The sequence below is a fragment of the Pteropus medius genome, unplaced genomic scaffold (genome assembly GCF_902729225.1).
Source record: "Pteropus medius unplaced genomic scaffold, Ma_sr-lr_union100, whole genome shotgun sequence".
Taxonomy (NCBI): Eukaryota; Metazoa; Chordata; class Mammalia; order Chiroptera; family Pteropodidae; genus Pteropus; species Pteropus medius.
The window spans coordinates 2,052,628-2,079,950 of NW_024350927.1; the positions used below are offsets into that span (position 1 = coordinate 2,052,628).

Below are 27,323 nucleotides of genomic sequence, written 5' to 3' on the forward strand. Positions count from 1 at the left end.
TGAGGGCGTGGCTTTGGTGACGTCAGCGGGGGCATGAATGAACACGAGCCGGTTCTCACCCAACTTCCATTAAAGACTCGGGGCAAGAGGTGTAGAAGTTGCGCGCGGTCAGCGGGCGAGAGCCGGACACGTAGGCCGGCGTGCGGGCGTGCTGGAGCGGGACACGGCGGAGAGCTAGGAGCGCGGCATGGAGCGTCGTGCGCCCCGCGCCTACCTCGCCCTCCTTTGGGGCTGGCTTCTGGGCGCTGCTGCGGCTCAGGGCAAGGAAGGTGGGTGTGCGCGCGGCGGCCGCCCCGGCCCCACTCAGCCCGGGCGGCCTGACTACCGGACCTCCGAGCCTCCCGGAGCTCGGCGTGCCTTAACGCGCGCAACTTTGGGAACCGACCTGGCGCCGCCCAGTCCCGGCGTGCCGCGGTGGGGAGGGCAACCGGGTTGCGATCGGGACTAAACTGGGAACCCCACCTAGTGATGTAGGGGCTGCAGGGACTAAGGGTGGCGGCCCAGGAGCGCGGGGCTCGGGGACCACCTAGAAGGGGAAGCGACGCCGGCCACGCGGTTGCAGCCCCAGCAGCAGCTTCGGGAACGCGTCCCGACGGGGGTGCGGGGGTCCCTTGGAGACTGGGGTGTCTAGGGGCTTTCCGCGCGCGGACTCAGCTTCTTGGTGACCTGAATTCATTAAGCCGCTTGCCTTGATTTTGCGGAGAAGGCATTTCTGTGGATCCTCATTTTGGGGAGGGGGCTCTTCGGCTGGAGGGGAACCGGCTGCAGAAGTCCCTGCGCCCTGAGATTTTCTCCACGCCCCTTTTGCCTCTAGCCTGGGAGGAGAGCATGGGGTCGTTTCGGGCCAGTTTGCCCACCCGTAGCCTTCGGTCCTTCCCACCCCGCACTCACAGGTTCGGGGGACAGGTTCGCGGCCGCGGGTGCGGACAGGAAGTCCCAAAATCAAGAGTTCTGAGCAAGGAGTGACTCAGAACGAGGAAATGCGGCAGGTGGGGCCGCAGCCTCTCGAGGTGTGGAGCCATCACCTCAGGGCCACCAGGGAGTCCGGGCACGCGGGGGCGGGGACTGAATCACCCACCCCCGCTCTGGCTCTCCCCGAGTTGGGCTGGGTGAGGGGCCCGCAGACTTTGCCCTGGGCTGGTAGGTTTGTGGATGGGGGCGTTGCCCCTCAGCTAGGGTCGCAGATAGCATGGGGGCTTCTGCCGGTGGCAGAGGCAGAGGACCTTCCTGTCCACCCAGCGGAGGCCGGCTTCAGTTTCCGATAGGACAAGTTTTCCCGGCTGGCCTGGGCCGAGCGAGGCTTCCGCAGGCTCCACCAGGGGGAAACGCGGAGGAAACCCTGGCCCGGTGAGAAGTTTCCTTGAGCCTTGCATTCTTTTTCCACCTCCCAAAACGAGGTTTTTGCTCTTCCAAGTTGGGTGGAAAAGAGGCCAGAGCTGGAGCTTTTGGGGGTAGTGGTAAGGGGCCGCATCCTGTCCCAGTCCCTGGATCAGTCAGGGCTCCTGTTCCCAAATTGCGGGAGTGAGTGGTAGGGATTTCTGGGATCCTCAGTACCTCCCACCACTCAGCTTTTGGTCCTTCCCCTTCCTGGGGAGCTGTGGTTGGAGCGAAGGGAAGAGACGGCTGGAATGGCTACAGGCCTTTCTCAAAAGTTGCCCTGGGTGGGAAGGTGGGTGCTTAGGGGAGATTTACTCTCTTGGGTGATTGTTATGCTGTAGCCCCAGCCCCTGGCCTGGATACCAGGAGCTGTCTTGTCCCTGTGCCCCCAAACTGAGCCCTCCCCATCCTAGATTACTTGCCCCCCACTTCCACAGGATGGGGGAGGAAATGCGCATCGCAGAGTCCTAGGATGGAGGAATAGTTTGGCTTAGGCTCCAAGAGTCCCTGTGAACGATTGCCTAGGGAGCTGTGGCTTTTGGGAGGGGGCAGTGATGGCCCAGCTGGCAGCTGCTGGTTTGTTATGTTCTCTGGGATTCAGGCTGGATGTGGTTGAGCTGCCTAAGGGCAGATCGGTGAGCAGGGGGCAGAGAGGTGAACACTCATGCGCCTCCCACCCTTGATCCAGGCTCCCTTTCCTTCTCGCTTCTCTCCCCTTCGCTGTGGGTAGAGGAGCGAGGCCGTATTTGGAGACTTGGAGGGAGTCTGTTAGATTCCCAATGGACACTGAATCTGTCCTCTTTTTACAGAAGGAGAAACTGAGAGAGGCCCAAGCCCTCACCAGCCAGAGCCCTCTACATAGCAAGGGTCAGATCTGAGCATCTGGCTTCCTGGGCTGCCAGAGCCCAGGGCCCCTTGCCTTGTGGTTTTGGGACTAGCTGGGTAGGGGCGCAGGGAGTGCTGGCTTGAGTTGGGTGGTGGAAAGGCCTGGAGTGTGCTCAGGAGGCCTGGGAAGTCCTTGGCTTCTTGATTCTGTAAGAGCCCAGTTTGCCTTTTCCCTTCATTCCTTCCCGTCCCCCCCCACCCCCAGAGTCTCTTGCCTTCCCCTTTAGCCAGTCTTGGTTAAAGAAGGATGGGGACAGGGAGGTGACACTAGGAAAGTAGGTGGTAGTGTCGCATTTGAGTAAAACAATATGAACCTGAAAGGGTGACATCAACGATGGAACTTAGGGCAGAGAAGGAAGCTTTGGGGGTGGGGTGAGGGGTAGGGGACTCCCCGGTGAGCCCTGCCTAGCCTGGGCCTCTCAGTGAAGCCTTTGGAGGCAGCTGAAGGGCTCCCAAGCCCCCACCCCTTCCAGGGAAGCAGGCGCCTCAGTCCCTGGGAGCACAGGGGAGAGAGCCACACTGGCATCAGGGTGGAGGGACAGGGCTGGGCTCCTGTTCCTGGTGATCGGTTCTAGGGAATTTCCCTGGGAGGGGGCCCCTTCCTCTGTGAAGGCTTCTTTTCTTCTCCGATTGAGCCCTGTGATGCCTCTCGAGCCAGCCCTGGGGCTGGAACGGGCGTGAGCTCTGGCAGGGGTGGCGGGGGTCCCCTTGTGTCAGGTTAACCCTTCAGAGCCTGGGAGCCGTGAGCCCCCTCCCTTGGGCATGGACTGCAGCTTCCTACCCGTCTGGGAGGGGCGTGTGGAGGACTGTGAGGAGCACTCACTGTTGTCCTCCTACCCACCCAGCTGGAGCCAGGAACCCCAGATTCCTTCCTGTGTAAGCCAGGACATTCCATTTGCTAGAGAGGTTAGTGAATTTTCCAAGCCTGAGCCCTGGGCATGTACGAACAAATCCCTGCCCCTACCCCCCGAGCCCCCAGCCACCCTCCCCTACCCCACGGCCTTGGAGCTGGTGCCACATCGGATTTCCTTTCCCCTGTCTGGGCTGCTGGACCCTTCCAAGAGAGATCTGGCCTGGGTCAGTGGGTCGGACGGCAGCGCCTCACCGTCAGGCCTTCAGCTCAGGGAAGCCAGGCAGTCTGACCGTAGGAAAGGCTTTCTAAGACTCTTCTCAGGCCCCTCGACACCCCCACCCCAATTCAGGCCCTGCCTGCTTGGAGTTCCACTCCAGGAGTTGTTCTTCCAAGTCCTGGCCTTGAGAAATGGCGCTGATTCTGACTGTCAGTCCTCAGGCTCCAGGGTCCAGAAGAAGTCAGTACTTGGCCCCTGACCCCCACCACGCTAGAGCCTTACACTCTGAATCTGGGGACCTTGCTTAAGTTCCTTGCCTCAGTTGCCTCAATCTCCTTGCCCTCCAGGGAGGCTGGCACCTGTTGGCAGCTACCTGGACTGTGGTGGAGGGACAGTACCCGGGGTCTTGGCTCTTGGCTGCCACCATTGAGCCTGGGAGAGAGCCAGGCTGGAGCGATGGGAACTGACCAAGGGCAGGACTAAATCCAGGGACGCCTGCAGGTAGTGTGTCCCTCCCCCAGGCTCCAGATACCTCTCTGGGGACAGCATGGTCCTGGCACCTGGTGCCTCTGGGCCTGGAAGTCCCCTCTGAGGGTTTCCATCCCTGGTCCCACAGGCACCCCTGGCAGGGCAGTGACCAGGGTGTGAGGGGCAGGGGCAGCAGGAGCGACTTTCTCAAGGAGGGGACCTAGCCAGCTGTGTGTATCTTTGGGCCCCTCCCAGAGGCCCCTGTGGGTTCATGACTTTATCCCGCCTGCTCTGTGGCTTTTGTGGTGGGCAGATCGGTTTCCAGACACCCCCCACTGGTTCCCCCGCCCCTCCCTGGAGCGGTTCCCACCTGTTAACAGCCCTCTCTCCTTGGAGTGCCACGAGACACGTGTGTACATACGTGTAAGCGTATGTGTGTGCTATGTGGCTGGGTGGAGTTGGGGGTATTTCATGCTGGGGAAGATGGGACAGGAGTAGACGCGAGGGTCCCCAAGGCCCACGTGTAAGCGAAGTGCTGCTGAGAAGCCTTGTTCCAGGAAGCAGACGGGGCGGCGTGGTGTCACTTAACAGCCCTGCTTGCCTCAGCTCTCTGCCCAGCTGCTGTCCCCCTGCTGGGCTGAGCTCTGTCCTGCTCTGCCCAGCTGGGGGCTGACCAAGGGGGCGGTGTGGCTGGAGCCATGGCCTGGGAGACAGGAGACCTAGACCTCACCCAACTTACTGCGTGGCTTTGACTGCGTCCCATCCCTTCCCTGGGCCTCTGTTTTCTTATTTGTCAAAGACAGGTCTCTTGGATATGGCGACCCTATATAGTGAGGTCTCTCTCTGAGGGCTGAGGAAGCCATCCGTGTCTCTTGGGCTGGCTTCTCGTGGGGGACTCTCACCTTTTCCACCATGGCCTGACCCGTGGAGATATCCCCAAGCTCACTGGCCTCCTCTCTTGTCTCTTCCAGTTGTACTATTGGACTTTGCCGCAGCTAAAGGGGAACTCGGCTGGCTCACACACCCATATGGCAAAGGGGTAAGCCTTCAGTGTCAGACGAAGACATGGGAATGGGGAAACTGAGACCCAGCGAGGACGGGGCCAGCCTGCATCAAACAGCTCAGCCCCGGTTCAAGCTCAGGGTCCTACTTCTCACACCAGGCTCAGAGTCAGCCATCCCAGGCTAGGTGGGCTGGGGATTGGAATGTAGCAAAGGGGCCGGACAGGTAGAAAGAGCCGGGAGACAACCGAAGGCCCTGGCAGAGCAGGAACCTTGGATGCCCCAGAGGGCTGATGGTCTCAGGAGGACCCCGTCTGGTTCCCTCTATCCACCTCTTGGGAAGGAAGGGGTTAAAGGCTCCCCCTGTCTTTCAGGTCCCAGCCCAGGTGGTGAGGGATGAGGGAGAAACAGGGAACAGTGGCTCCCAGGTGCCCACAGCCCTGGGAAACTGAATCCATTTTCTCCTTCTGGGCCCCTCTCTCTGCTCCCCCAGCTGTTGCTTCCCCTTCCTGCTCGGGCCTGGGCTTGTTCTGCCTCATCCCCATCCGAGTGTCCTCCCCTTGTCCACCTGCCCTGCCATGATCAGGACCGGCAGACAAGACACTCGTGTCCTTTCCCTGGCTTTGTACATGGTTATCGTATGGTCTTGGGGAAGAAACTGCTGTTCTCTGGGCTTCATTTTCTCCCTCTTTACAATGAGTCTGTCCTGGGGCCCTGAGCCAGGGAGAAGTGTGTCTCTAGGTGGCTCCTTCAGACAGTTCCCACTGCTGGCCAGATCCGCGTGAGCCAGGTGCTTGTCCCCGGTCACCTTAGCTCTGAGGAGGCCCGGGTATAGCTCTAGCGGATTTCCAGGATCCTGGAATGTCTGCCTGGGAGGGAATCCAGACCTTCTAATCCAACCTGGTCATTACACAAAGCAGGAACCTGAGGCCCAAGGGCATTTGAGGCATTGGCCAGTGTCACACAGTGCAGCCCAGGCTCGTTTCCTCAGCCCCTCTGCTTGCATTCATTCATTCATTCATTCATTCATTCAACAAATACTTTGCTGAGCACCTGCTCTGTTTCAGGTGGTTCCTGGGGATACAGAAGTGAATAAGACATACTCCCTTCCCCAAGGAGCTCAGAATCTAGTGTGGAAGCCAGGTGTAGGTGTCACCACGTAGGTGCCATGTGCTGTGACAAAGAGGACATGGAGACTGTGGGAGCCAGAGGGGGACACTTGGCCCAACCTGGGAAATTGTGGAGGAGGCTGAGCTATGTTCTGGGCGGGGGGGATATACATTTATCTGCCCCCAAATCAAAACCTGAATGCTAGAGGATCATCTATTATTTCAGACTTAGCCTCTTCCCCTGCCGTTCACACTCATCTGCATATCCGCAGGCACAGTGAATGATGACGATGATGCTTGTATGACAGCTGGTTTCATCTTCCCCCTGCCAGGCAGTGCCCTCGGCGTTTTGTAGACATTCTGTCATTTATCCTCACAGCAATTCTTTGACATGGATCTCGAGCCCGTTGTACAGGTGTGGACTTCGAGGCTCAGAGAGCTTCAGTGATCTGCCTCAGGTCACACGGAGCTCCCAGTCTCTGCCCCCGGCTCACAGTCTGACATAGAGGGTTAGCACCCGGACGTTGGGGTCAGAAACAGCAGGGGGACAGGTTCCAGTTCAGCACTTCTAGCGTGTGTGGGTGACATGAAGCACCTCTCTGGGCCCCAGTTTCTTTCCCTGTAGAAAGGACAGCAAGAACTGAAAAATCGTCTTTCTGATGCCCAGCTCTGCCCCCCGGGCTTTGCCTCTGGGCCTCAGTTTCCCCCCGGGGCCTGCCCACACTAACTGTCCTGTCGGTCCTGTGCAGTGGGACCTGATGCAGAACATCATGGACGACATGCCCATCTACATGTACTCCGTGTGCAACGTGGTGGCTGGTGACCAGGACAACTGGCTGCGCACCAACTGGGTGTACCGCGGCGAGGCCGAGCGCATCTTCATCGAGCTCAAGTTCACCGTGCGTGACTGCAACAGCTTCCCCGGGGGCGCCAGTTCTTGCAAGGAGACCTTCAACCTCTACTATGCGGAGTCGGACTTGGACTACGGCACCAACTTCCAGAAGCGCCAGTTCACCAAAATCGACACCATTGCACCTGACGAGATCACAGTCAGTAGTGACTTCGAGGCCCGCCAAGTCAAGCTAAATGTGGAGGAGCGCTCCGTGGGGCCGCTCAGCCGCAAGGGGTTCTACCTGGCCTTCCAGGACATCGGTGCCTGTGTGGCACTGCTCTCTGTCCGCGTGTACTACAAGAAGTGCCCCAAGCTGGTGCAGGGTCTGGCCCACTTCCCCGAGACCATCGCGGGCTCCGACGCACCCTCCCTGGCCACTGTGGCTGGCACCTGCGTAGACCACGCGATGGTGCCACCCGGGGGTGAAGAGCCCCGCATGCATTGTGCAGTCGATGGCGAGTGGCTGGTGCCCATTGGTCAGTGCCTATGCCAGGCGGGCTATGAGAAGGTGGAGGACGCCTGCCAGGGTGAGTGACAGGGCAGGGGTGGCGGGGCAAGGGGGTGCTGGGGTGGAAGCTGTGTTCCCAGGCCATGGTCTTGGTTCTGGAGCTGTAGGATCTTGGTAAGGTGGTTCCTGCTCTGACGTGGAATTAGCAGGGCCTTCCTGGACTTTAGTTTCTTATGACCGGATTCACTCATTCATTGAGAATGAATAAATTGAGAAACCCCATAGTATGGAGGTTATGAGCAGGGACTCTAGGACAAGAAAGCCTGGCTTCAAATCCCAGCTCTACATTTAGCCATGTGACTTTAACCTAGTGTCTTAACCTCTCTGTGCCTGGGTTTCTTCATCTGTAAAATGGAGATGAGCATAGTGCCCATCTTGCAGAGTTGTTAGGATAATCAAATGACTTAATGCTCATAAAGTGCTTAGGTCAGTGTCTGACACATAAGTGCTTTTAAGTTGTTATTTTTGATTCATCCCACAAGAATGTCTTATATCTACTATATACCAGCACTGTGGACACTCGGTACAGTCCCAGGAGCTAGTTCCATTTCTGTTAGCTCAGTGCGTTAGCTCACCTTAGGCAAGTCCCTTAACCTGGGTCTCACGCTCCTCTTCTGTGCATGGAGGTGAGCGAATCGGACCCAGGATCCACATTCCCGGGATGCACGTGAGAATCACCTGGGGAGCTTTTGAAAAATGCCTGTGTTGAGGAAGAAGGAAGAAGGGAGACAAAGGGTCTGCCCCCGAACCCCCACGTCCGACCCTCCCCAGGGCCACAGACCCAGAATCGCCCATTTGGGCTTCTACCGACAACAAATTGAGCCCAGAGAGGAAGCCAAATAATCAGACACTCTCTGGGAACGGGGCCTGGGCACTAGCGAACTCCCGTTGGGAGGCTGTGGCTTGGCACGGCCAGGGCCTGTGACAGCGGAAATCTCTACAGCAACGTGGATTTTTTTCAATGGGTGATTTTTTTTTTTTTCTGGAAACGCCTGTGGGGCAGGGCATTTGTGGAATGCAGGCCGACCTTTGGAAGGCCAGCTCATCTGCTTTCTCTGGGAGCTTCTTTGCTGAGATAAGTGGGGTGTTGAGAAATTGGGGGTTTAGTCCCTGCAGTTGCACATTCCCACTGGGTGACTGACCTTGGGTAAATCTCTCGTCCCCCCTGGCTTCAGGTTTCTAGTCAATAAAATGCAAAGTTCAGGTAGAACAGCTGACTTTATACTTGGGTTTTAGCCATGGATCCTGCAACCTACGAAATAGGCTGAGCTCGAAGCCCTTTCTGAGAGGCCTCACTTGCCTCCCAAAACGAATCCTCAGACCCTTGCTTAACACCGTCTGCAAACCCCTGGATGAGGTGTTCCCTCAGAGCCTGTCCGGCCATACGCCCGCAGTGTAGACCGTACTCCTGTGGTGTCGACTCCCTGCCGGCCCTTCCTACCTCTGCCCCTTTGTCCTTCCAGCTCCCCTTTGCTGAGCGAGTCCCCCTTCCCCAGGGGTCCCCTTCTTAGGTGACCTGCAGTGCACACTCCCAGTTCCAGACAATGACTGCTGAGGTGGGGGCTGCGGCAGCCCCGTGGGTCAGCAAACTCCTCCCACATTACATCCTCACACAAGAATGGTGCGGGGTGGGGGGTCAGGGGCAGCTGAAAACTTTCCACAGGCTGGTGATTCAGGCTCTGCAGAGATAAGTGTAGGCTGGGGCTGGGAGGGGTCTCCGCGGGAAGCTGGGACAGCCTTCCCTCCCCCGGAGGTGGGGGGTCAGGGGTCTGGCAGGCTTTGTTTGTGGAGAGCTAGCAGGCTCCGAGTGGAGTAGGGAGGACTCGGTTCTAAGAGTGAAATGTTTGACTTCACTGGTGGGATCCTCTCAACTGCCAGCCACCTGTTGCCCTGCTTTTTCCTCCTTGGGGTCCCTCCACCTGAATTTCCTTCCTTGTGCTTTAGGGGCCCTCTGTATGGCTGGGAACCTCCGGCCCGGCTTCTCTTTATCCCTCCAGACTTTTCCCAGCAGCCTCTGACCCTGATGCCGACGGAGAGAATAACAGTTACTCCCATAGACAAGTGCTGAGGGCAGGTGTGAGCTGGGCAAATGCTTTATCCGGACGCTCTTGCTGACTTCGCACCGCCTTTGTGCGAGGTAGAAACTGTTATCAACTCCATGTAACAGACAGGGAACTAAGGCTCAGAGAGGCTCAGAGACTTACCTGGAGTCACACAGCTGAGATGTGGCTGTATCAAGACTTGAATCTGGGCCACGTAGCAACCTCCAGGCCAGAGGAGGGGGCAGGAAATGGGGCGGGAAATGACCAGTTCCTTTGGAATCCCTGACTCAGCTCCTGGCCTTGGGACCTGCTTCAGGGCAGCCCCGGGATAACGGGTCCTGGTACAGGACGTGGGGTGACTGAGGGGCTGTTACCGAGCATGTTGAGGGAGAAATAGAGGGAGGTGCAGGGTCTGCCCCTACCCCCCACTTGACCTGCCATGGAACTGTGGATCCGAATTCTCCCACGGGGCCGTAGACCCGGATTCTCCCATTGGGGCTTCTATTGATGACAGACCGAGCCCACAGAGGAGGTATGGGTGCCCTGAGGTCGCCCAGCACCTGCTCTAGGTTATTCCCAGAGTTCGTTCCTCCTCACGGTTCTTTCCCCAGGAAGCTTGGCGCTCGAGAAAGAATTAAATGGACAACGGAAGGGAGGCACCTCCCAGGTGCTATGTTGGACAGGTGGGCACACTGCCCAGAGAGCTCTCGTGAGCTATGTCAGGAATGAGCCAGCTTCACTGCAGCCCTCCCGCCCGCCCGCCCTGCCTGGGGGACAGTGGAGTCACTCAGGCTGACCGTCATCTCCCCTGGGGCGGCTTTGTCTCCCTTTTCGTCTCCGCTTCCTGTGCTGGCATCGGCAGCTGAGCTGGCGGGGCCCCGGCTGGCGCCTCGGCCTTGGGGACTGTTGGCCAGGTGAGCAGGTGGCCAGCAGCTTTGGCAGGTGGCCTGCTCCCTTAGGAGCTCTGGCTCTCTGGGATGTTCCCTCTCTACTCCAGCTTCTCCAGCCCTGGTTCTTAGGGACACCCATTGCAGGCACCATGGGGAGCATTTCACAAACGAGGTTTTCTTCCATTTTCATAAACAACCCAAAGGGGCCCTTTACAGGTGAGGAAACTGAGGCCCAGAGAGAGGAAACAGTGACCAGGGACAAAAAGAGCTGGGGCCTGGCATGAGGAAGGCAGTACCCTGTCCTCACTTACCACTGTCCTACGCACAAGCTGTGTGACCTTGGTGAGTCCCTTCTGGGCCTCAGTGATCAGTGTCTACCTCCTGTAACTTTCTGCTGTGGCTCAGTCTGAGAACCTGGATGGCTTTGGCAGACTGTTGACTATGTGACCTCACTACTTATGGCAAGGGGCAGGGTCCCAGCTCTGGCATCCTGAGTGGCCCAAGCCTAACCTAGGGTCCATAGCTGAAGGGGAGGCAGGAGATGGCTCTGGTTAAGGTGGCTTTTAGACTGTTATGGGGGCTATTGGCAGGGGGCTCCGCTCTGTCCGGACATGGCTGATCCTCACACTGGGGGCTCTGTGTACTCTTGACTCTTGGGGCTAGTCCCTTCCCTGGGGAGTGCCACCGGGCCTCAATTCTGTGGAGTTTCCTCTGAACTGCAGGGGTGGGGGCATGCGGGGCCCCTACTCCATACCCTGTCTGCCCCACCCGTAGCTCACGTTGGGGGCAAATTCAGGTGTTGGCAGCTCCTTGGGGCGGCCCCTCCCTCTCTCCCCGGAGGTGAGTGGGTCCCCAGAACGGAAGGAAGAAAGGAAGGAAGGAGGCTAGGGAAAGCAAACAGAAGATAAAAGGCTGGTGGAAGGGGGAGCAGGAGGCGGAGAGGTAGCTGTGCTTATCGTGACTTGAAGGAAGAATATGCCCCAAGATAATTCCCCCAGGCCTGTGTGAAAGGGGCAAGGTGCTGCCGGCAACCAGGCCATCGGACGCCCGCTTTTGTGGGGATGACAGGGCGTTACCTCTTACCTTCACTTGCTGGGTCAGTAACTCATGGATTGCCATTTGCTGCCTGTTAAGAGCAAGGGACAGAGTCCATGCTCTGCATCCTCAGGCTGAGGTGGCCACGTGCATGGTCACCAGCTGGGTAGGGGCTTGGGGAGGTGACCCAGGTGAATTGCCACCACGAACTCTTAACCCTCTGACCTCGCCACCACTGGCCTGACTAGTAGTTGGGCCTGGGGGGAGGGGCTCTGCCAGAGACTGGATTTGCGTCATGCCAAAGGGCGTCTGTTCCTGAGTCACCCCACGCTGCCACCTGAGGGGCGGGCACCGGGAACTGGAAAAACCGGGGTGCAGCCTGGAGTGCAGCCACTGTGCCCTAATTCCCCTGCTTGGAGTGGTCTGGGCCCAAACCAGGTTCTTTTGCCAGGCAGGCGGGTGTCCTGGTATGCCACCCCAAAGGGTCTCCCTGGACACTGAAACACTGCTCACATTTGTGGCCCTAGAGAGTATGTTAAATGTGCACAGTGTTTTGCTGTTCACTCACACTCATCCATCCATCTATGCATCCATCCAATTCACAAACATGAGCTGAGCACCTACTGCATGCCAGCCTCTATGCTGGGACCATGGGACACAGATAAATTGGACTCCATTCCTGCTCTCCAGGAGCTTCCAGTCTCATAGAGGCTCCTAATATGTGCAGAAATAATTTCAAATGAAGCACTAAAGCCAGGCTCTGAATTCCCCTGGGGCAGAAACAGTGTTAATCTATTGCACCATCAGAGCCCAGCACCCAGCATTGTGCCAGACACATAGGAAGTGCTCAATTTCTATCTGGTAAACATAAGATTGAGTAATAGATGCTTTAATGGGGCAGAAAGGGGCCAGAAATTGGACAGTCTGGGAGAGCTATGTTGAGAAGCTCTACAATACATAAGCTGGGTATTGAAGGATGCATAGGAGTTTGCTGGTCGGCTAAGGGACAGTGAGTATTTTGTATATGTGGCTTTGCGTGAGTGTGTGTGAACACCAAGTGTGTGACCTCTGTCCCCACACAAGACTGCCCAGAATGTCCGGAAATCCAATCAGGCAAAATCAGGTAGACACAGGAGCTTGCTGGTGTCCTATAAATGAACTGTGGGGCCCCTGAGCGCTGGCACACTCTGGCGGGGACAGCCCCTTGGAGTCCCGTGGTTGGAGGAGGGGTCAGCACATTCTCATCAGGCAAGCACATGCCCTGTTGACGCTGCCTCTTCACTGTATTATCTGGCACATCCGCAGCGGAAATCTCTCCAAATTCCCTCTTTCCTGCCGGCAGCAGGCGGGCCACCCCCGGGCTCTGGGGCCAGAGAATGGGACCCAACTCTTCGCCCACTTCCTCCTGTTGGCATAGGGCTGGGGGGCTGGGAGGAGCAACCACGTGGTTGTGAAGTGGGGCTATTGTGGGAGTTTGCAGGTGGCTAAAGCTTTTAGCAGAACTGAGCCCAAGCTGTGGGCACTTGTGGACCCTCCCCAGCCTGAGAGCCCAAGCTGGGAAGGTGCGATTGTGATTCTAGAGGCCCCTGAGCACCCCAACTCTGCTGGGCCTAGACCTCCTGGAGCCAGCATTTACCCAGGTGAGAGGCCCCTCAGCAGACAAGTCAGGGCATCTGGGAGAATCGAAATCCCAGTATAAACATGGCCCGGCTTTCTCATTTTTATTTGAAGATTTGGGGGAGGAGAGAGCTATTTTTGTATGGTAAGAGATATGAAGAGAAATGCAAAATACACATGGATTTCTTAAATACCATAGGAGACTCGAAGGACCTTGGGGGCTTGAAGGGGGCCACTTTGGCCACCGTAACCAGCACCCCCAGTTTGATTCCATTCTTTTCTTCCCATAGGACATACATGTGCCCAGAGCGAAAAGACCCGTGTTAGGAGCCCCCACCCCCGCCTCCCCCACACACACATACACCCCCCAGCCCAAAATCAGTCTTGGGATTTTCTGGCTGTTAAGCGGGTCAGGACCCATCTCTTCTCTTAGGGCTTGTTCCAGGACGTTGGTTTCTGTTTGCTCCAAATTAAGATGCTTGTGGGAAAGGAGAGAGGCTCAGAGTCAGGCATCCTGGGTTCAGGTTTTGGTTCCATGTCTTAGGAGCCTGCTGACCTTGGACAAGAGGTTTTGCCTCTCTGTGCCTCAGTTTCCCCACCTCCAAAGAGGGATGAATGATGACAGTGCCCAAGCATAACAGGCTTATGGTGAGGACTAAATGAATGTCAAGTGCTTGGCCCAGAGCTGCACACCGTAGCTGCTTAATCAGCTGTCACCGTTTATAACTGGGGCTCCAGGGTCCGCACAGAGCAGGGGTCAGGTCTCAGGATCCCCCATCCTGGACAAGCCCCCTTCCCTAGAGCACATGTCCAAGTTCTTTTGGGGCCTGTGCTGAGGTTCGGGCGTGGCAGGATATGGTAGGACAGGCGAAGGGGGTGAGAAAGGCTGCTGGGTGGCCTGTGGGCCCCCTCTGCCAGCCGTCATTAATAGGAAGTCATTATCCAGCACTATGAGGAACTGGGTGTCCTTTGAGTCCTGTCCCCTGACTCCAGTCCCCCCTCTCACCTCTGCTCACACAGGGGACAGAACAGGAGGGAAACTTTGTTCATGATTTTTCTTGATAGCGTAGATCTGATCATAATTCTTTACATCAAACTTTCAATGGCTCTCACTGTCCCCAAGATAGAGTCCCGGCTCCTTGGCCTGGCTTTAAAGGCCTTTCTCAGTCTGGTCGCTGGAGACCTCTCAGCCTTATTGCCTGCTGCTCCAGACCATTTGTGTCCACAAAGCCACTCGTACTTTCTGTGTTTGTCTTGTTCTTTCTCACCCCTAACTCCTCCCAATATTTCTGCCCTGCTGATCTCCTACTCAGCCTCTAAGCCCCAGCTGAAATATCCCTCTGTGACTCCTCAGACCTCTGGCTAAGGTTGTCTCCATCCCTTTAGCTCTTTGTCCAACCCTTTATGGTAGATATTGTCACATGTTCACGGGCTTTGTCTCATCAGGGTCCATGCCTAGCACAGGGCCGGGCAGAGTAGATCGGTGAGTGTTTGATGAATGTGGCACAGAGGTTGGAGGTGTCTCAGGACCCTCTCCACAGATTAAGCTGAAGGAGGGGGCAGTAATTGTAGGGTTGTGGAAGAGGTCTCTAGGGTGACCTCTGGCTATTTCAGCAGCTGCCCAAGCCATGACAGCCCGGCCCTGTGTCTGGGCAGCTTCCTGCCTGTGGGGCCAGGAAGGGTTTTGGGGCAGGGGCAGGATAGAGCAGTGGGAGGAAGAAGCCTCTGGAGTCAGGTGCCTGAGTCCCTAGCCAGCCTGGCCAGGATGGGACCTGCTACCAGGAGAGGAAGAGCTGTTTCCTGGCTGCCCTTGTGAGTGGTGGAAATGACTCAGTCCTGGAAGCAGATCCAGAGAAAATGCTGGGGGCCTGGCCTTTCCTGCTTTCTGGTCACCCAGCCCCGGAACAGGAAGGCGGTCGGGTCTTGGGGTGTGGGGAACACCTGCAGGGGTGGCATCCTGAACTGGTGCATCTGGGTGATCAGTCAGGGTGATGGTGATAGTCACCGAACACAAACAGTGAAGAGAACACAGTTACTGCCATGGTCAGCTTGAAATACAGGTGGGGACCCATTAGGCTGGTCTGCACAGATTAAAGGAAGTACAGCTTGCTCTGTCCAGTGTTCAGCCAGGTGTGAGATAAGATTCTTAGGAAGCTAAAGAGACTTGGACTTTGAATGCTGGGCTCAAGGGTGTAGTACTTCTTGCAAGAGCCAGTGGGTAGTAATGCAAAGGTTTGGAACATGCAGATGAGGCATTTCCTGGGTGCCTGGCATGAGCTAGGTGCTTGCCATGCATTTTCTCATTATAAGACATTCTACCAATGAGGAAACAGGTCCATAGAGGTTTAGTGACTTGCCTGGGGTCCCACAGCCAGGGAGTGGAAAAGTTGCTTGGGGTAGGAACTGGTTTAACTGACTGATGTTTGTCCCTGTGTCCTCCAGCCTGCTCTCCTGGATTCTTCAAGTCCGAGGCATCCGAGAGCCCCTGTTTGGAGTGCCCTGCACACACCCTGCCGTCCCCTGAGGGGGCCACCTACTGTGAATGTGAGGAAGGCTACTTCCGGGCGCCAAAGGACCTGCTGCCGACGCCCTGCACACGTGAGTCTGCAGTGGGTGAGGGAGGGCGACTGAGGTGGGCACAGCGTGCTGGTTGACATGTCCAGGGCTACCTGGGTCCGAGCTCTTACCTTTGCCCTCTGTGCAGGCCCGCCCTCTGCCCCAAACTACCTCACAGCTGTGGGCATGGGTGCCAAAGTGGAGCTGCGCTGGACTCCCCCCCAGGACGATGGGGGCCGCAAGGACGTTGTCTACAGGGTCACCTGCGAACAGTGCCTGCCCGAGTCAGGCGAGTGCAGGCCCTGCGAGGCCAGCGTGCGCTACTCTGAGCCACCGGATGTGCTGACCCGCACCAGCGTGACCGTCAGCGACCTGGAGCCTCACATGAACTACACCTTTGCCGTAGAGGCCCGCAATGGCGTCTCAGACCTGGTGGCCAGCCGCAGCTTCCGCACGGCGAGTGTCAGCATCAATCAGACAGGTGAGGGCCCAGTGGTGGTGGATGGCATCCAGATGGGACTCCAGGAGGAAGGCCACCCAGGCCTGAGCTGTGTTCAGAGAGGCAGCAACCAGTGGTTAAAAGCATAGTCCCTGGAGTCACGTCCAAGCTCTGTCACTATGGGCAAGTTACCTAACCTTTCTGAGCCTCAGTTTCCTCACCTGTAAAATGGGGTAACAGGGCTATTGAGAGGATTTAACAAATTTTTATACGTAAGGCTCTTAGAACAGCGCCTGGTCCATAGAAGGTATATAGCAAGAGTTGGCTGTTATTTTTATTATTTATGCTCTCATAAATGCTCTCGGGACACCTCTAACGTGCCATCCTGGTGGGCCTTGGATTTGGGGTTCTGTGCTCTGGAGCTGGAAGTTACGAATTTCAAGTGGGGGTCTAAAGAGCCTGAGCTATGGATAGGACTGGGTCTGGGGGTACTGACCTCCCACCCCCAGGTGGCTCATCACACCCCCCCTCTACCCCTTGCCCTGCCCAGAACCCCCCAAGGTGAAGCTGGAGGGCCGTAGCACCACCTCGCTGAGCGTGTCCTGGAGCATCCCCCCGCCACAGCAGAGCCGCGTGTGGAAGTATGAGGTCACCTACCGCAAGAAGGTAACTCACAGAGGGTCAGGGCTGGCTCAGGCTGGGCTGTGAGCAGAGGACCAGCTGGTCACATAGATGTTCCACATAAAACAGGCATCTGAGGAACTCCATTCTGCAGATGGGGAAACTGAGGTCTGGTCTCTTCTTGAGAGTTATCTGTGTCAGGCCAACACAGTAGAGATTTGTGAGAGAGGAGACACAATGTTCTGGATTTCCCAGACCAGATAGTTGGGTGTAGAGAAAAAGCCAGGTCTTGGGGATCAGACAGACCCGGGTTTGAGTCCTAAGTCACACGTTTGCTGGCGTTCGATCTTGAGTGAGTCACTTCACTTCTCGGTTTTCTCTTCTGTAAGAAGAACACAGAGTTTGCTAACGTAGGCAAGCTGCCTCGCTAAGCTGGAGTGGCCTCTGGCAGACTGAGCTGATGCCTCTGCCTGCTCTCATTGTCTGCCTCTCCGCCCACCGGCCACCCGCAGGGGGACTCCAACAGCTACAACGTGCGCCGCACTGAGGGCTTCTCTGTCACCCTGGACGACCTCGCTCCAGACACCACGTACCTGGTCCAGGTGCAGGCACTGACGCAGGAGGGCCAGGGTGCCGGCAGCAAGGTGCATGAGTTCCAGACGCTGTGTGAGTTGGGGACTGGGGTGTGGGCCAGGCCAGGGCCCTGAAACAGAGGAGCTAGGACATCCTGGGAGGAGGGAATGGATCGAAGAACTTAGAAACACCCTCTCCTGCCTTGCCAGGGCCTAGGACAGCCCTGCGTGGGTCGGGCCCCAAGCCTGGAGAGGGGGACAAATTGAGGCCTGGGGGACGATGACCAGGGACTTGTGTTCAGGGCAGCAATGTGAGAAGGAAGGACATTGGCTCTGGCATTGGCAGACCCAGTTCAAATAATTCATCATGGAAAGAGTCCCGCACACTTGGGGGTGCCTACTGTATTCCTGGGGAGATCCTCTCACTGACCGTCTATGAGATGGGAGTACAGATCCTCATGAACCATCACAAGTAAAAGCACCTGGCATGAGTCTTGGGGCCCGAAAGTGGGCTTTGGGGACAGGCTGGGGTGTGGCCATGATGTGGGGTGTGGGGGGGCTGCCTTGTCATCAGTTGGTCTCCCCTGACAGCCTCGGAGGGATCCGGCAACCTGGCGGTGATTGGCGGAGTGGCTGTCGGTGTCGTCTTTCTCCTGGTCCTGGTGGGAATTGGCTTCTTCATCCACCGCAGGTTCGTCGGAGTCCATGCTCCGGGCTCCTCAAGGCTTTAGGTGAAACATGGATGGATGGGAACCTCAGTTTCCTGTCAGGAAAATGGGCTGATAGTGATTTACTCTCTGCCTCCCGAGGGCATGAAGATGCAATGAGCTATGAAGCGCTCAGCACAGCTCCTGGCACACCACGGGGCTTGGGATGTAACGGGCATTAATTTTGCTCTTGTTTATGAACTGTGTGTCCACACTTCCTTTGGACGTGCAGGCAGGAAGTGCCAGGAAGCGCTAATGAGGAAAGCCCTCATTACGGCCATGACGGGGCACAGATCCCAAGGAGTGAGCCTGCTTGCTCACTTCCTCTTCACCCCGCCCTGGCCTTCCCCGTGCCCTCTGCAGTTGAGCAGACCGCTGAGCACGTGGAGCCCCCACTCAGGACTAGAGCAGGGTCAGGAGGCTCCCGGCCAGAGCAGGCTGCTGACCTCCCTGTGTTTGGTTTCCACGGGGTTCTCAGGAGGAAGAGCCTGCGGACCCGCCAGTCCTCCGAGGACGTTTACTTCTCCAAGTCGGGTGAGTTTCAGCCCCTCCGTGCCTGTCCCTGCTGTCGTCACGTCCTCCCTCGCTCTGTGGTGGAGATGGGGGCAGTCAGGGCACTCCCAGGGCTTCCCGAAGCACCCTGGTCATGTAGCCACCTCCTCTAAGGCAACCCCTCCCAGGAACTCTCCCTGAGCTGTGTGTGACCCAGCCCCTTCTCTTTCCAGAACAACTGAAGCCCCTGAAGACATACGTAGACCCCCACACATATGAGGACCCCAACCAGGCCGTACTCAAGTTCACCACCGAGATCCATCCATCTTGTGTCACACGGCAGAAAGTGATTGGAGCAGGTGAAGTTGGCACACCTACTGAGTAGCCCGGTGCGGGTTGGGAGCGCCTGGTGCCGGGGCTGACTGGGGTTTCCCTCCCCCCTTGCCTGCCTGCAGGAGAGTTTGGGGAGGTGTACAAGGGAACGCTGAAGGCGTCGGGGAAGAAGGAGGTACCTGTAGCCATCAAGACGCTGAAGGCTGGCTACACAGAGAAGCAACGGGTGGACTTCCTCAGCGAGGCCAGCATCATGGGCCAGTTCAGCCACCACAACATCATCCGTCTGGAGGGCGTTGTCTCCAAATGTGAGGCTTGTCACCAGAGGTGGGGTGGGGGACCCTCAGGGGGCCTGACCCACAGGTGGAAAGGGGCCGCCCGCTAGGGCCACCAAACGGGGGCCTCTATCCACAGGGGGCCTGTGCCTGTGCCCACGCCCCTTCCCGTGTCACTTCCCTCTCCTACGGCTTCCCCTTACACCTGTGCCCACCCCCCGCAGACAAGCCCATGATGATCATCGCTGAATACATGGAGAACGGGGCCCTGGACAAGTTCCTTCGGGTACGGATGTGGGCTGTGGCGGGCCGGGAGCTGCGGCGGTGGGCTTAGGGCACCCCGGTGGGCTTGGGGCCGGCTGGCAGCTGCGGCCTGTGCTCTGGCAGGAGAAGGACGGCGAGTTCAGCGTGCTGCAGCTGGTGGGCATGCTGCGGGGCATCGCGTCGGGCATGAAGTACCTGGCCAACATGAATTACGTCCACCGTGACCTGGCCGCCCGCAACATCCTCGTCAACAGCAACCTGGTCTGCAAGGTGTCCGACTTCGGCCTGTCCCGCGTGCTGGAGGACGACCCCGAGGCCACCTACACCACCAGTGTGAGTGCCAGAGCGGCTGTCACCACAAGGGGTGGGGAGCCTTTGCCCTGCTCTGGGGTCCTCAAACCTGCACACTGGGGACGTGGTCCTCAGAAGGCAAGAACACCTGTAGGGCACACGGAGGAGGGGTCCTGACTGTGATATCTGTCCTGGGGCTGGTTGGAAGGGACAGTGGTGACTGGGCCCGGGTCCCCTGCAGGGTGGCAAGATCCCCATCCGATGGACGGCCCCAGAGGCCATTTCCTACCGCAAGTTCACCTCAGCCAGCGACGTGTGGAGTTATGGCATCGTCATGTGGGAAGTGATGACATATGGCGAGCGGCCCTACTGGGAGCTGTCAAACCACGAGGTAAGCCCCTCCGCCCTGCCAGACCTGCCCTGGACCTGAACTTAAACCCGTAACTCATCCCGGAACCCTAAGGGCTGGGCAAAGAAGAGTTTTGGGGGCTAATCTTCCTCTGATACAGGCCATTCATGGGTTTGTTCAGTGAGTGTTTATTGAGGGCCAGGCCTTGCGCTGGATTCCAGACCCAGTAGGAGGAGAAGGAAGCATGTGTGTGTGTGTGTGCGCGTGTGTGTGCGTGTGTGTGTCTGCGTGTGCATTCACGGGTGCATGCACCCATGGATGCATGCATGCGTGTGTGTGTGTGTACACATGCCCGGTGCCTCACCTGGCCTGGAGGTCTAGAAGGCATCCCAGAGGAGGTCACGTCTCTGCTGAAATAGCACAGTAAGGTAGCCAGGTGAAGACAAGGAGGGTACGAATGCTCTAGCCAAAGAGGGCAGGTTGTACAGACGTCCGGAGACTAGAGGGCGGCTGGCTGCAGGGCGCACAGCGCGGCTGCCACCTAGGGTGCCCTGTGAGGGAGCAGGGCTGGGAGACCCTTTCTCATTGGAGCTCTGGAGACAGCCCCTTAGTGCCTACCCTGTGTGCAGCTCTGAAAGTTGCGTGTTGGGCTCAAGAAAGGGGGCTATCCTGTCTGTTTCTAGGGCTCCCTTCCCCTCTATGCCACCTCCATGAACCGGGGCTCCCCAGGGGGCCTGCATGGGTTTGCGGGCTGTGAAGGCAATCCTGACCATCCAACCCTTTCTCCCCTCCCCAGGTGATGAAAGCCATCAATGATGGCTTCCGGCTGCCCACGCCCATGGACTGCCCCTCGGCCATCTACCAGCTCATGATGCAGTGCTGGCAGCAGGAACGTGCCCGCCGCCCCAAGTTCGCCGACATCGTCAGCATCCTCGACAAGCTCATCCGAGCTCCCGACTCCCTCAAGACCCTGGCTGATTTTGATCCCCGGTAAGTCCCATGCCTTTTACCCGTGGCAGCCCCCAGTTTTACTCCTGAGCCAGTTCAGTGTGGTAACCAGCCGCAGCTAGTGGGCGAGGGGCTCAGATGTTATACGCGAGCTTTACTTAGACTGGCCAGCGGATGGCTCAGGTAACACTAACAGAAGCCATCAGCACACACGGTAAGGATGCCAGGCGCCGCGCACAGCATCTCCATGTTTTAACTCATTTAAACAACCTACAGATGCGTCCTACAATTACCCCCCTTTTGTAGATAAGGAACTGAGACAGGGCTAGCAGGTGGCCAGGCTGCAACTGTGACTGTAGAAACCTGAATCTCTCCCTTAACGTTTTGCTGTTTTGTGGTTATTGGTGGTGGCGTGGTCAGGAGGGGTAGAGGGGCAGCAGGAGCTATAAACGCTGAGTGCTTTCGACGTGCCGTGCTGTCCCCCTGAACCTACCTGACATTTCTTTCCTCTTGCCCAGATGAGGAAACTGAGGCACGGGCGGCTTGGGTGAATTGCCCAGGTTAGGGAGCCGTAGGCTCAGGCTCAGGCTCAGGCTCAGGGAGGGCTGGGTGCTGCAGCCCCTCACCTGCGGGCGGGTGGTTCCTGTTGCAGGGTGTCCATCCGGCTGCCCAGCACCAGCGGCTCAGAGGGGGTGCCCTTCCGCACGGTGTCCGAGTGGCTGGAGTCCATCAAGATGCAGCAATACACAGAGCACTTCCTGGCGGCCGGCTACACTGCCATCGAGAAGGTGGTGCAGATGACCAACGAGTGAGTCAGGCCGCGCCCATGCCGCCCGCCCGCCCCACCCCCCACCTCCACCACCCACCTGCTTTTCTTTCCACCTTCCCTCTCTTCTCTTTCTCTCTCCTTCTCTTCTGGGGAGAGAGGCTTCACAGGAAGAGCAGAACCAGGCCAGCAGCCAGCAATTCTGCCTGGCTGCCTCCTTTTTGGCATGTTTTTTCCAGAGTGGGGAAGTAATGGTAACTCATAATAACAGTAGCGTTTATCAAGGGTTGACGGTGTGCAGGCTCTGTGCGTGAGCATTTTGCATCAGACCTCATGATAACTGGGCAGGTGCGTCCTGTCAGCCTTCTCCCTGGACAGGTGAGAAGTGGGTGCAGAGAAGGGCAGTGACCGTCCCAGGGTTCTGCAGCCACTAGGGGCAGAGTAGGATTCCAGCCCCGGTCAGTCAGGGTCCAGAGCTCAGGGACCATGTAGGTCATTAGTGGAGAAACTGAGGCTGAGAGAGGTTACGTGGCCCACTTCAGGCCATACAGTTCATCGCCAAGAATCTGGGAAAAGAAAGGCTTCCATTCACAACTATCGCCAATTGAGGTCCCTGTTTGCCTTTTGAATAGATGTTGTTATTTTCTTCCTTATTTTACGAGTACGGAAACTGAGGCTGAGAGATTACGTAGCTTGCCTGAGGCTACACAGCCACTTAGGGGCAGCATTCCTTCCAGGATGCCGAGAAGAAATGGCCAGTGCCTTTGGACATCCTGGCTGATGCCCAGGAGAGAGGGCCCTGGGCCGAACCCTCCTGGGCACCTCTCCCTCCATAGCTGACTGTCAGCCCCGAGGTCCAGCCTGGCGAGAAGTACCAGTTACCCCTTGCCCAGCCCTGGGGTCTGGCGTCTGCCAGGCCGGCCTTCGGGAGCTCTTCTTTCCTCCCAGCTCCAGCATCAAGGACCTTTCCCGACATGGCTTTGGCACAGACACCTCCTCCCACCCCAGGGAGAAAACATTATCCTCTTAGCCTTTTGTGCCTCTAAAAATAGCATTACATCCCAATAGCTTCACTTGTACAGGGTCCAAGGTCATGGTGGGAATGGACCCCGGGCTTGGGAGGTTTTGGGAACCACGTAGAAGGGATGACCCTGGCCTCCGACGGTTCGGGGTCACAGAAGTTCTGGGATTTGGGCCTGTTCATGAACATTCTCCGGGGCCTCTGACAACTGCTCAGCTGGGCTTCCAACCTACTAATCAAGGCCTCTCAGATCAGGCCATGGCCCGTCCCAGGGGACAGCTGAGATGGGAGTCAGGCGGGGACAGAGCTGACCAGAGGGAGGTGTGGAGATGCGGAGAGGGCAGACGGGTCCCGGGATATCTTTGGTTGCCAGCCAGCTGCAGGTCCGAGCTTGGGCTCTGCAGCTACACCTGGGTTTAAGTCCCACATTTGCCACTTCCTAGCAGGTGGCCTTGGTCAGATTAAGTTCCATCTTTGAGTCTTGGTTTCCAGTTCCCCACTGCGGATCTCAAAGGGTACAGAACAGATAACATGCCTGGTACACAGCAAGGGCTCCATCCTCTATTCCCTCGCTTTCTGCCCGTGGCCTGTGGGCAAACGCCAGGGTTCCTGGGCTCCCTTCTTTTCCCTGGAAACCTGGAACCCCTTTGCCCCTCCAAGGGCTCCCACTGAGGACAGTAGCTTCTCTTCTTGCTAAGCAGAGCTGAGGGCAAGGAGAAGCGCTTACAGGAAACACATGTTCTCAAAGCCTTCCCGAAATAGCCCGGGGTGCTCCTCGGCCAATTCCTTTCCCACGAGCAAGGACGGGGCTGTCTTGGATTGATGGAGGTTGTGTGTGTGTGTGCGTGTGTGTTGTGTTTTGAAAAGCCCTGGATAAAGGCAGGAAGTCCTTCCCCACTCCCTCCTCCTCCCACCAACCTGTTGGTGCTCAGGGCCAGAGCCAGTGTGACTCACACTACCCTGGCCTCCTTCTTTATTTCAAATGAATGAGATAAATGGGGATCTCAAAGCACTTTTTCAGCCGGAGGGCGGTGTCTGCACATGCCGTGGATCCCAGTGGGAGCTCTGGGCTGGTCTTGGGAGAATTTAGCCCTTTCGGGATGGTGTTGGGGTTCAGGCCTCAAGGTCCTCTCCTCCAAACTTGGCCTCCCTGCTTCCTTGAGCCCCCCCGCAAGGGGCTGGCTGCACGTTCCCCTATGGTCCCACAGTGGCCACCTGGTCCTAGCTTGAGCGTTCACTACATTGTCATTTTAGAGTCACTGGGTTTCTAGCTAGACTAGAGGTTCTAAATGGTTTTGACGAGCTAACGAAAATGGTGGACGTTTCACCCCAGAAAAATGTTCAGCCCAACAAAATGCCCTATATCCAGCGTCTGAGGCTGCGGCATACAGCGTCCTAGGAGGGGGCAAGGGACACAGGTTGACGAGTCTGACGGTCTCCTCAGCCCAGGCTTGGCGCAGATGGAAGGTTTGCTGACTGAATGAATGATCAGACATGTGAGGCCATTTCTCACTTCCCTTTCCTTGTTCCCAGGGCAGCACACAGTAGGTACCCCCTGGGGAGGTATGGCCTTTGAATTTCCCAGGGCCAGGGAAAAGTTTGCGAGCACTTGGGAAACAAGTGGCCTTGGCCATGCATCTCCTCACCTCTGTGATGGGAGCTGATGGGCGAGACTGCTCTGGGGCTGGTGTGTCTCGGTTAGGAAATGAGGCAGGGAGGGTTTGGGGGGCTTCATGGTGAAAGAGAATAGGCCTGGGCAGGCAGCTCAGCAGCATCTAAACAAAGCCTCCCATTTTACATCTAAAGCAGCTAAGGCCCCGAGACAGGACAGGACCTTCCCAGGGCTTCGGTGGAGTCCGGGACTAGAATTCAGCTTCCTGCCTCCCAGCCGAGGGCTTTTTCCTCCTTTCCCGAGGGCTTTTTCCTCCTTTCTACCTCAGCTCCCACCCTGTCAGATGAACTTCACTGGTCTCGGAGATGGCCCAGAGGCGGCTTGGGCAATGGCTCAGTGCCTACTGAAGTATTCATTCATCATTCATTCATTCAGCAGACACTCTTTGAGGACGTGCTGTGTACCAGGCCTATCCTTGACCCCAGGAGGGGAGGAGGTGACGGGATGGGCCCAGGGGACCAGGTCTCAGCCACTGCCCTCCTATAGCTCACATAACCCACTGGTTCTTAAACCTGATAAAATGCGGACTCCTCCCACCTTCAGAATTTCAAGGTCGGGGAGTTTGGAGGTGGGCCCAGGATCCTGTCTTCTCAGTAAGCGTCGCCTTCCCTGGGAGCCACACTGTGACTGACGGCAGTGGGGAAAGCTCTGCTTTTCCAACCCCCCGAATGGATAGGTTAGAAATGGTGCCGTAGCGGATGGTGAGGAAGGTCTCCCAGATGTCTGCCTCCTGGCCTTTCTGCTGCAGTGGGAGCCACCAGCCCCTCCTGGAGGTCTCTGAGCCACCCTCCCCACCCACCTGGGTCTGCCCTCCCTGCTCAGCACTTCTCCGAGGGCTCCCAGAGCCTGTGGGAAAGTCATGTCTCCGGAATTGCAAATAGGAGCTTGCACCATATAATTAGCTCCATTTACAGCCAGGAGACGGCCCATAAAAACCTGAGTGTTTTCATGGGTTTGGGCTGGTGGGTGAGGACGAAGGAGGAGAAAACTCCCAGAGTGAGCAATAACCGTCATGCTCCAGGGCTCCGGGAGCAGTAAGTGGTTTTACAAGGGGATGGAGAGGCATGGAAAGGGGGGCAAAGGGGCCGTGGGCTCCTGGGCACATCGTTCTAGTCCTGATGCTGCCTTCCCCCGCTGCCTCCCGTTTCCGTGGTCTCCCACCCTTCAGTTGGGCACTATTATCCCATTTTACAGGTGAGAAAATTGAGGTTCTTAAAGAGAAAGCACCTGCCTCAGGTGACTTGCAAGCGCCTCCCATTAGAGACCAGTAGAGCTATGACCCTCGATGGTCCCTCAGCTCCTCAGCTCCCACCCTCAGATGGACTTCACTGAGCTTCGACCCTCAATGGTCCCTCAGCGAGTATTTCCCGCATCTTTCCTCAGTCAGCAGCAGTGGAAACTTGGAGGGGGTAGGGGTGAAATAAGGTGATGACTGGGAAGAGGCCTTGGATGAAGGGCTTTGAGCAACACTCTTACAGGGAGGGTCCCTGCCCTTGCTAATGGCATCAGTGCTGCATAAGGGTCATTAGGGACAGACCCCGAGGTAAGGGAGAGAATGCAGTGTTCACAACCGGTTTGATTCCCAGCTCTCCTACCTCCTGGCTGCGTGACTTTGGTCAAGTCATTTTACCTCTCTCTGAGCCTCAGTTTTCCAGGCTGCAAAGTGAGAGTGGAGAGAGAGCTCACTTCCCAGAAAGTCCCGCAGATGCGATCTGGGGGGCGGGGTTGCTGCTCACAGAGTCGGTGCTTCTTTCATTTTCTTTGGCAAAGTTAGCAAGCTTGCAGGGCGTGGATCCTCCTATCAGGCCTCTACCTAGAGCTCTCTTGCCTCCCCAGGTCCCCAAGGCCCGCTCCCAGTTCTCTCTCCCCCCCCACCTTCGCCTCCCACAGTTGCCCACCTCTCCCATGCCAGCCTCTAACTCTCCCTGTCTCCCTCCCACCCACAGTGACATCAAGAGGATAGGGGTGCGGCTGCCTGGCCACCAGAAGCGCATCGCCTATAGCCTGCTGGGACTCAAGGACCAGGTGAACACAGTGGGGATCCCCATCTGAGCCCCGCTTGGCCAAGAATACTTGAAAAACACGGAGTGGCCTGCCTGCCAACTCTGCGCCTGGTCACCAGGGACCTTATTTATTTTTAATTATTCCGTATTGATGCCAGCCTGAGGCCTCTGCTTGGGGAGTCTTGGATGACGCCTTGGCCTGAACTGAGATACTCAGGGACCCTGGGCTGGGGGGCGGGGGCCTCTGTGCCTACGAAGGACAGCCAGCTAAGCACTTAGCAGGTGTCATCGTGTTCCCAGCATCACCTGGGGCAGAGGCCCCACCAAGGCCTTTGGATATACAGGCGGGATTTCCAAGCTGGCCTCCCTTTCGCTCTTATGGGAGGTCAGGGGGTTACCCCAGGGCCACGGGAACAGGGTACCTCAAGCCCTGCTCACTCACAAGAAGAAGACAGACAGCAAATTCAGCTGGAGAGACCCAAAGTGGTTCCCCCGACCCCGACCCTTTAGTGCCTTGACCCCCCAGGCCCTGTCCTCAGCCTCAGTGGGCCAAACCCTTGCTTCCCCAGAGCCCTCACAGGATGCTTGGTTGTGTTGAGGTTTTTTTAAAAATATATATTTTGTACTTTGTGGAGAGAATGTGTGTGTGGCAGGGGCCCAGCAGGGCTCAGGGCAGAGGGCGGCCTGTGTCATACATTCCCAGCCTGGGGGGCCGGTGCTCCCATCTCTCCCTCCTCTAGACAATATTCATTATTCCGTCAGTGTTAACGGTTTTGTTTTGTTGGCTATTTTTTTTGAACCTTAATTTATTATTATTTTTTTTATATTTATTGTTAGGAAATGACTTATTTCTGCTCTTAAATAAAGTTGCAGATGGTTCAAACGAATCTTGGTTTTGCGTCTTTGGAGGGGCAGCGGGGTAAAAAAGCCTTCTGTGTTGGAAGTGGGGGGTGAAAGGCTCGCTGCCACCCTGGGTGTTTAAACAGAGCTGCTTTCGCAAGGCACGTATGTCATGTAACCCCGGGAGTGGGGGTGGGTGGGCGGTGGGCAGGGGGCCAGGGAGTAGGCCCAGCCAAGCCCGGCCTCTATGCCAACAGGCTTTTGTCACCTTTGATCTCGA

General features: G+C 57.1%; 1 protein-coding gene across 1 annotated transcript; it reads left to right on the forward strand.

The window, feature by feature from the left end:
- Positions 1 to 58: 58 nt before the first annotated feature.
- EPHA2 (EPH receptor A2) lies at positions 59 to 27,082 on the forward strand. The gene is made up of 17 exons (XM_039842117.1): positions 59 to 269; positions 4,772 to 4,839; positions 6,660 to 7,329; positions 15,337 to 15,492; positions 15,599 to 15,931; positions 16,440 to 16,555; positions 17,023 to 17,176; positions 17,674 to 17,773; positions 18,268 to 18,323; positions 18,515 to 18,640; positions 18,737 to 18,922; positions 19,114 to 19,175; positions 19,277 to 19,486; positions 19,686 to 19,835; positions 20,590 to 20,783; positions 21,394 to 21,549; positions 26,147 to 27,082. Exons 1-17 carry the CDS (start codon positions 188 to 190, stop codon positions 26,250 to 26,252), a joined length of 2,925 nt encoding a protein of 974 aa, XP_039698051.1. The 5' UTR covers positions 59 to 187; the 3' UTR covers positions 26,253 to 27,082.
- Positions 27,083 to 27,323: the final 241 nt, after the last annotated feature.

Bases quoted from the DNA above. Each gene is read 5' to 3' on its own strand.
- EPHA2 (XM_039842117.1), top strand. From the start codon at position 188: ATGGAGCGTCGTGCGCCCCGCGCCTACCTCGCCCTCCTTTGGGGCTGG. The intron at 18,641-18,736 runs GTGAAGTTGGCA...GCCTGCCTGCAG, and splicing joins GCAGAAAGTGATTGGAGCAG to GAGAGTTTGGGGAGGTGTAC. The intron at 18,923-19,113 runs GTGAGGCTTGTC...CACCCCCCGCAG, and splicing joins GGAGGGCGTTGTCTCCAAAT to ACAAGCCCATGATGATCATC.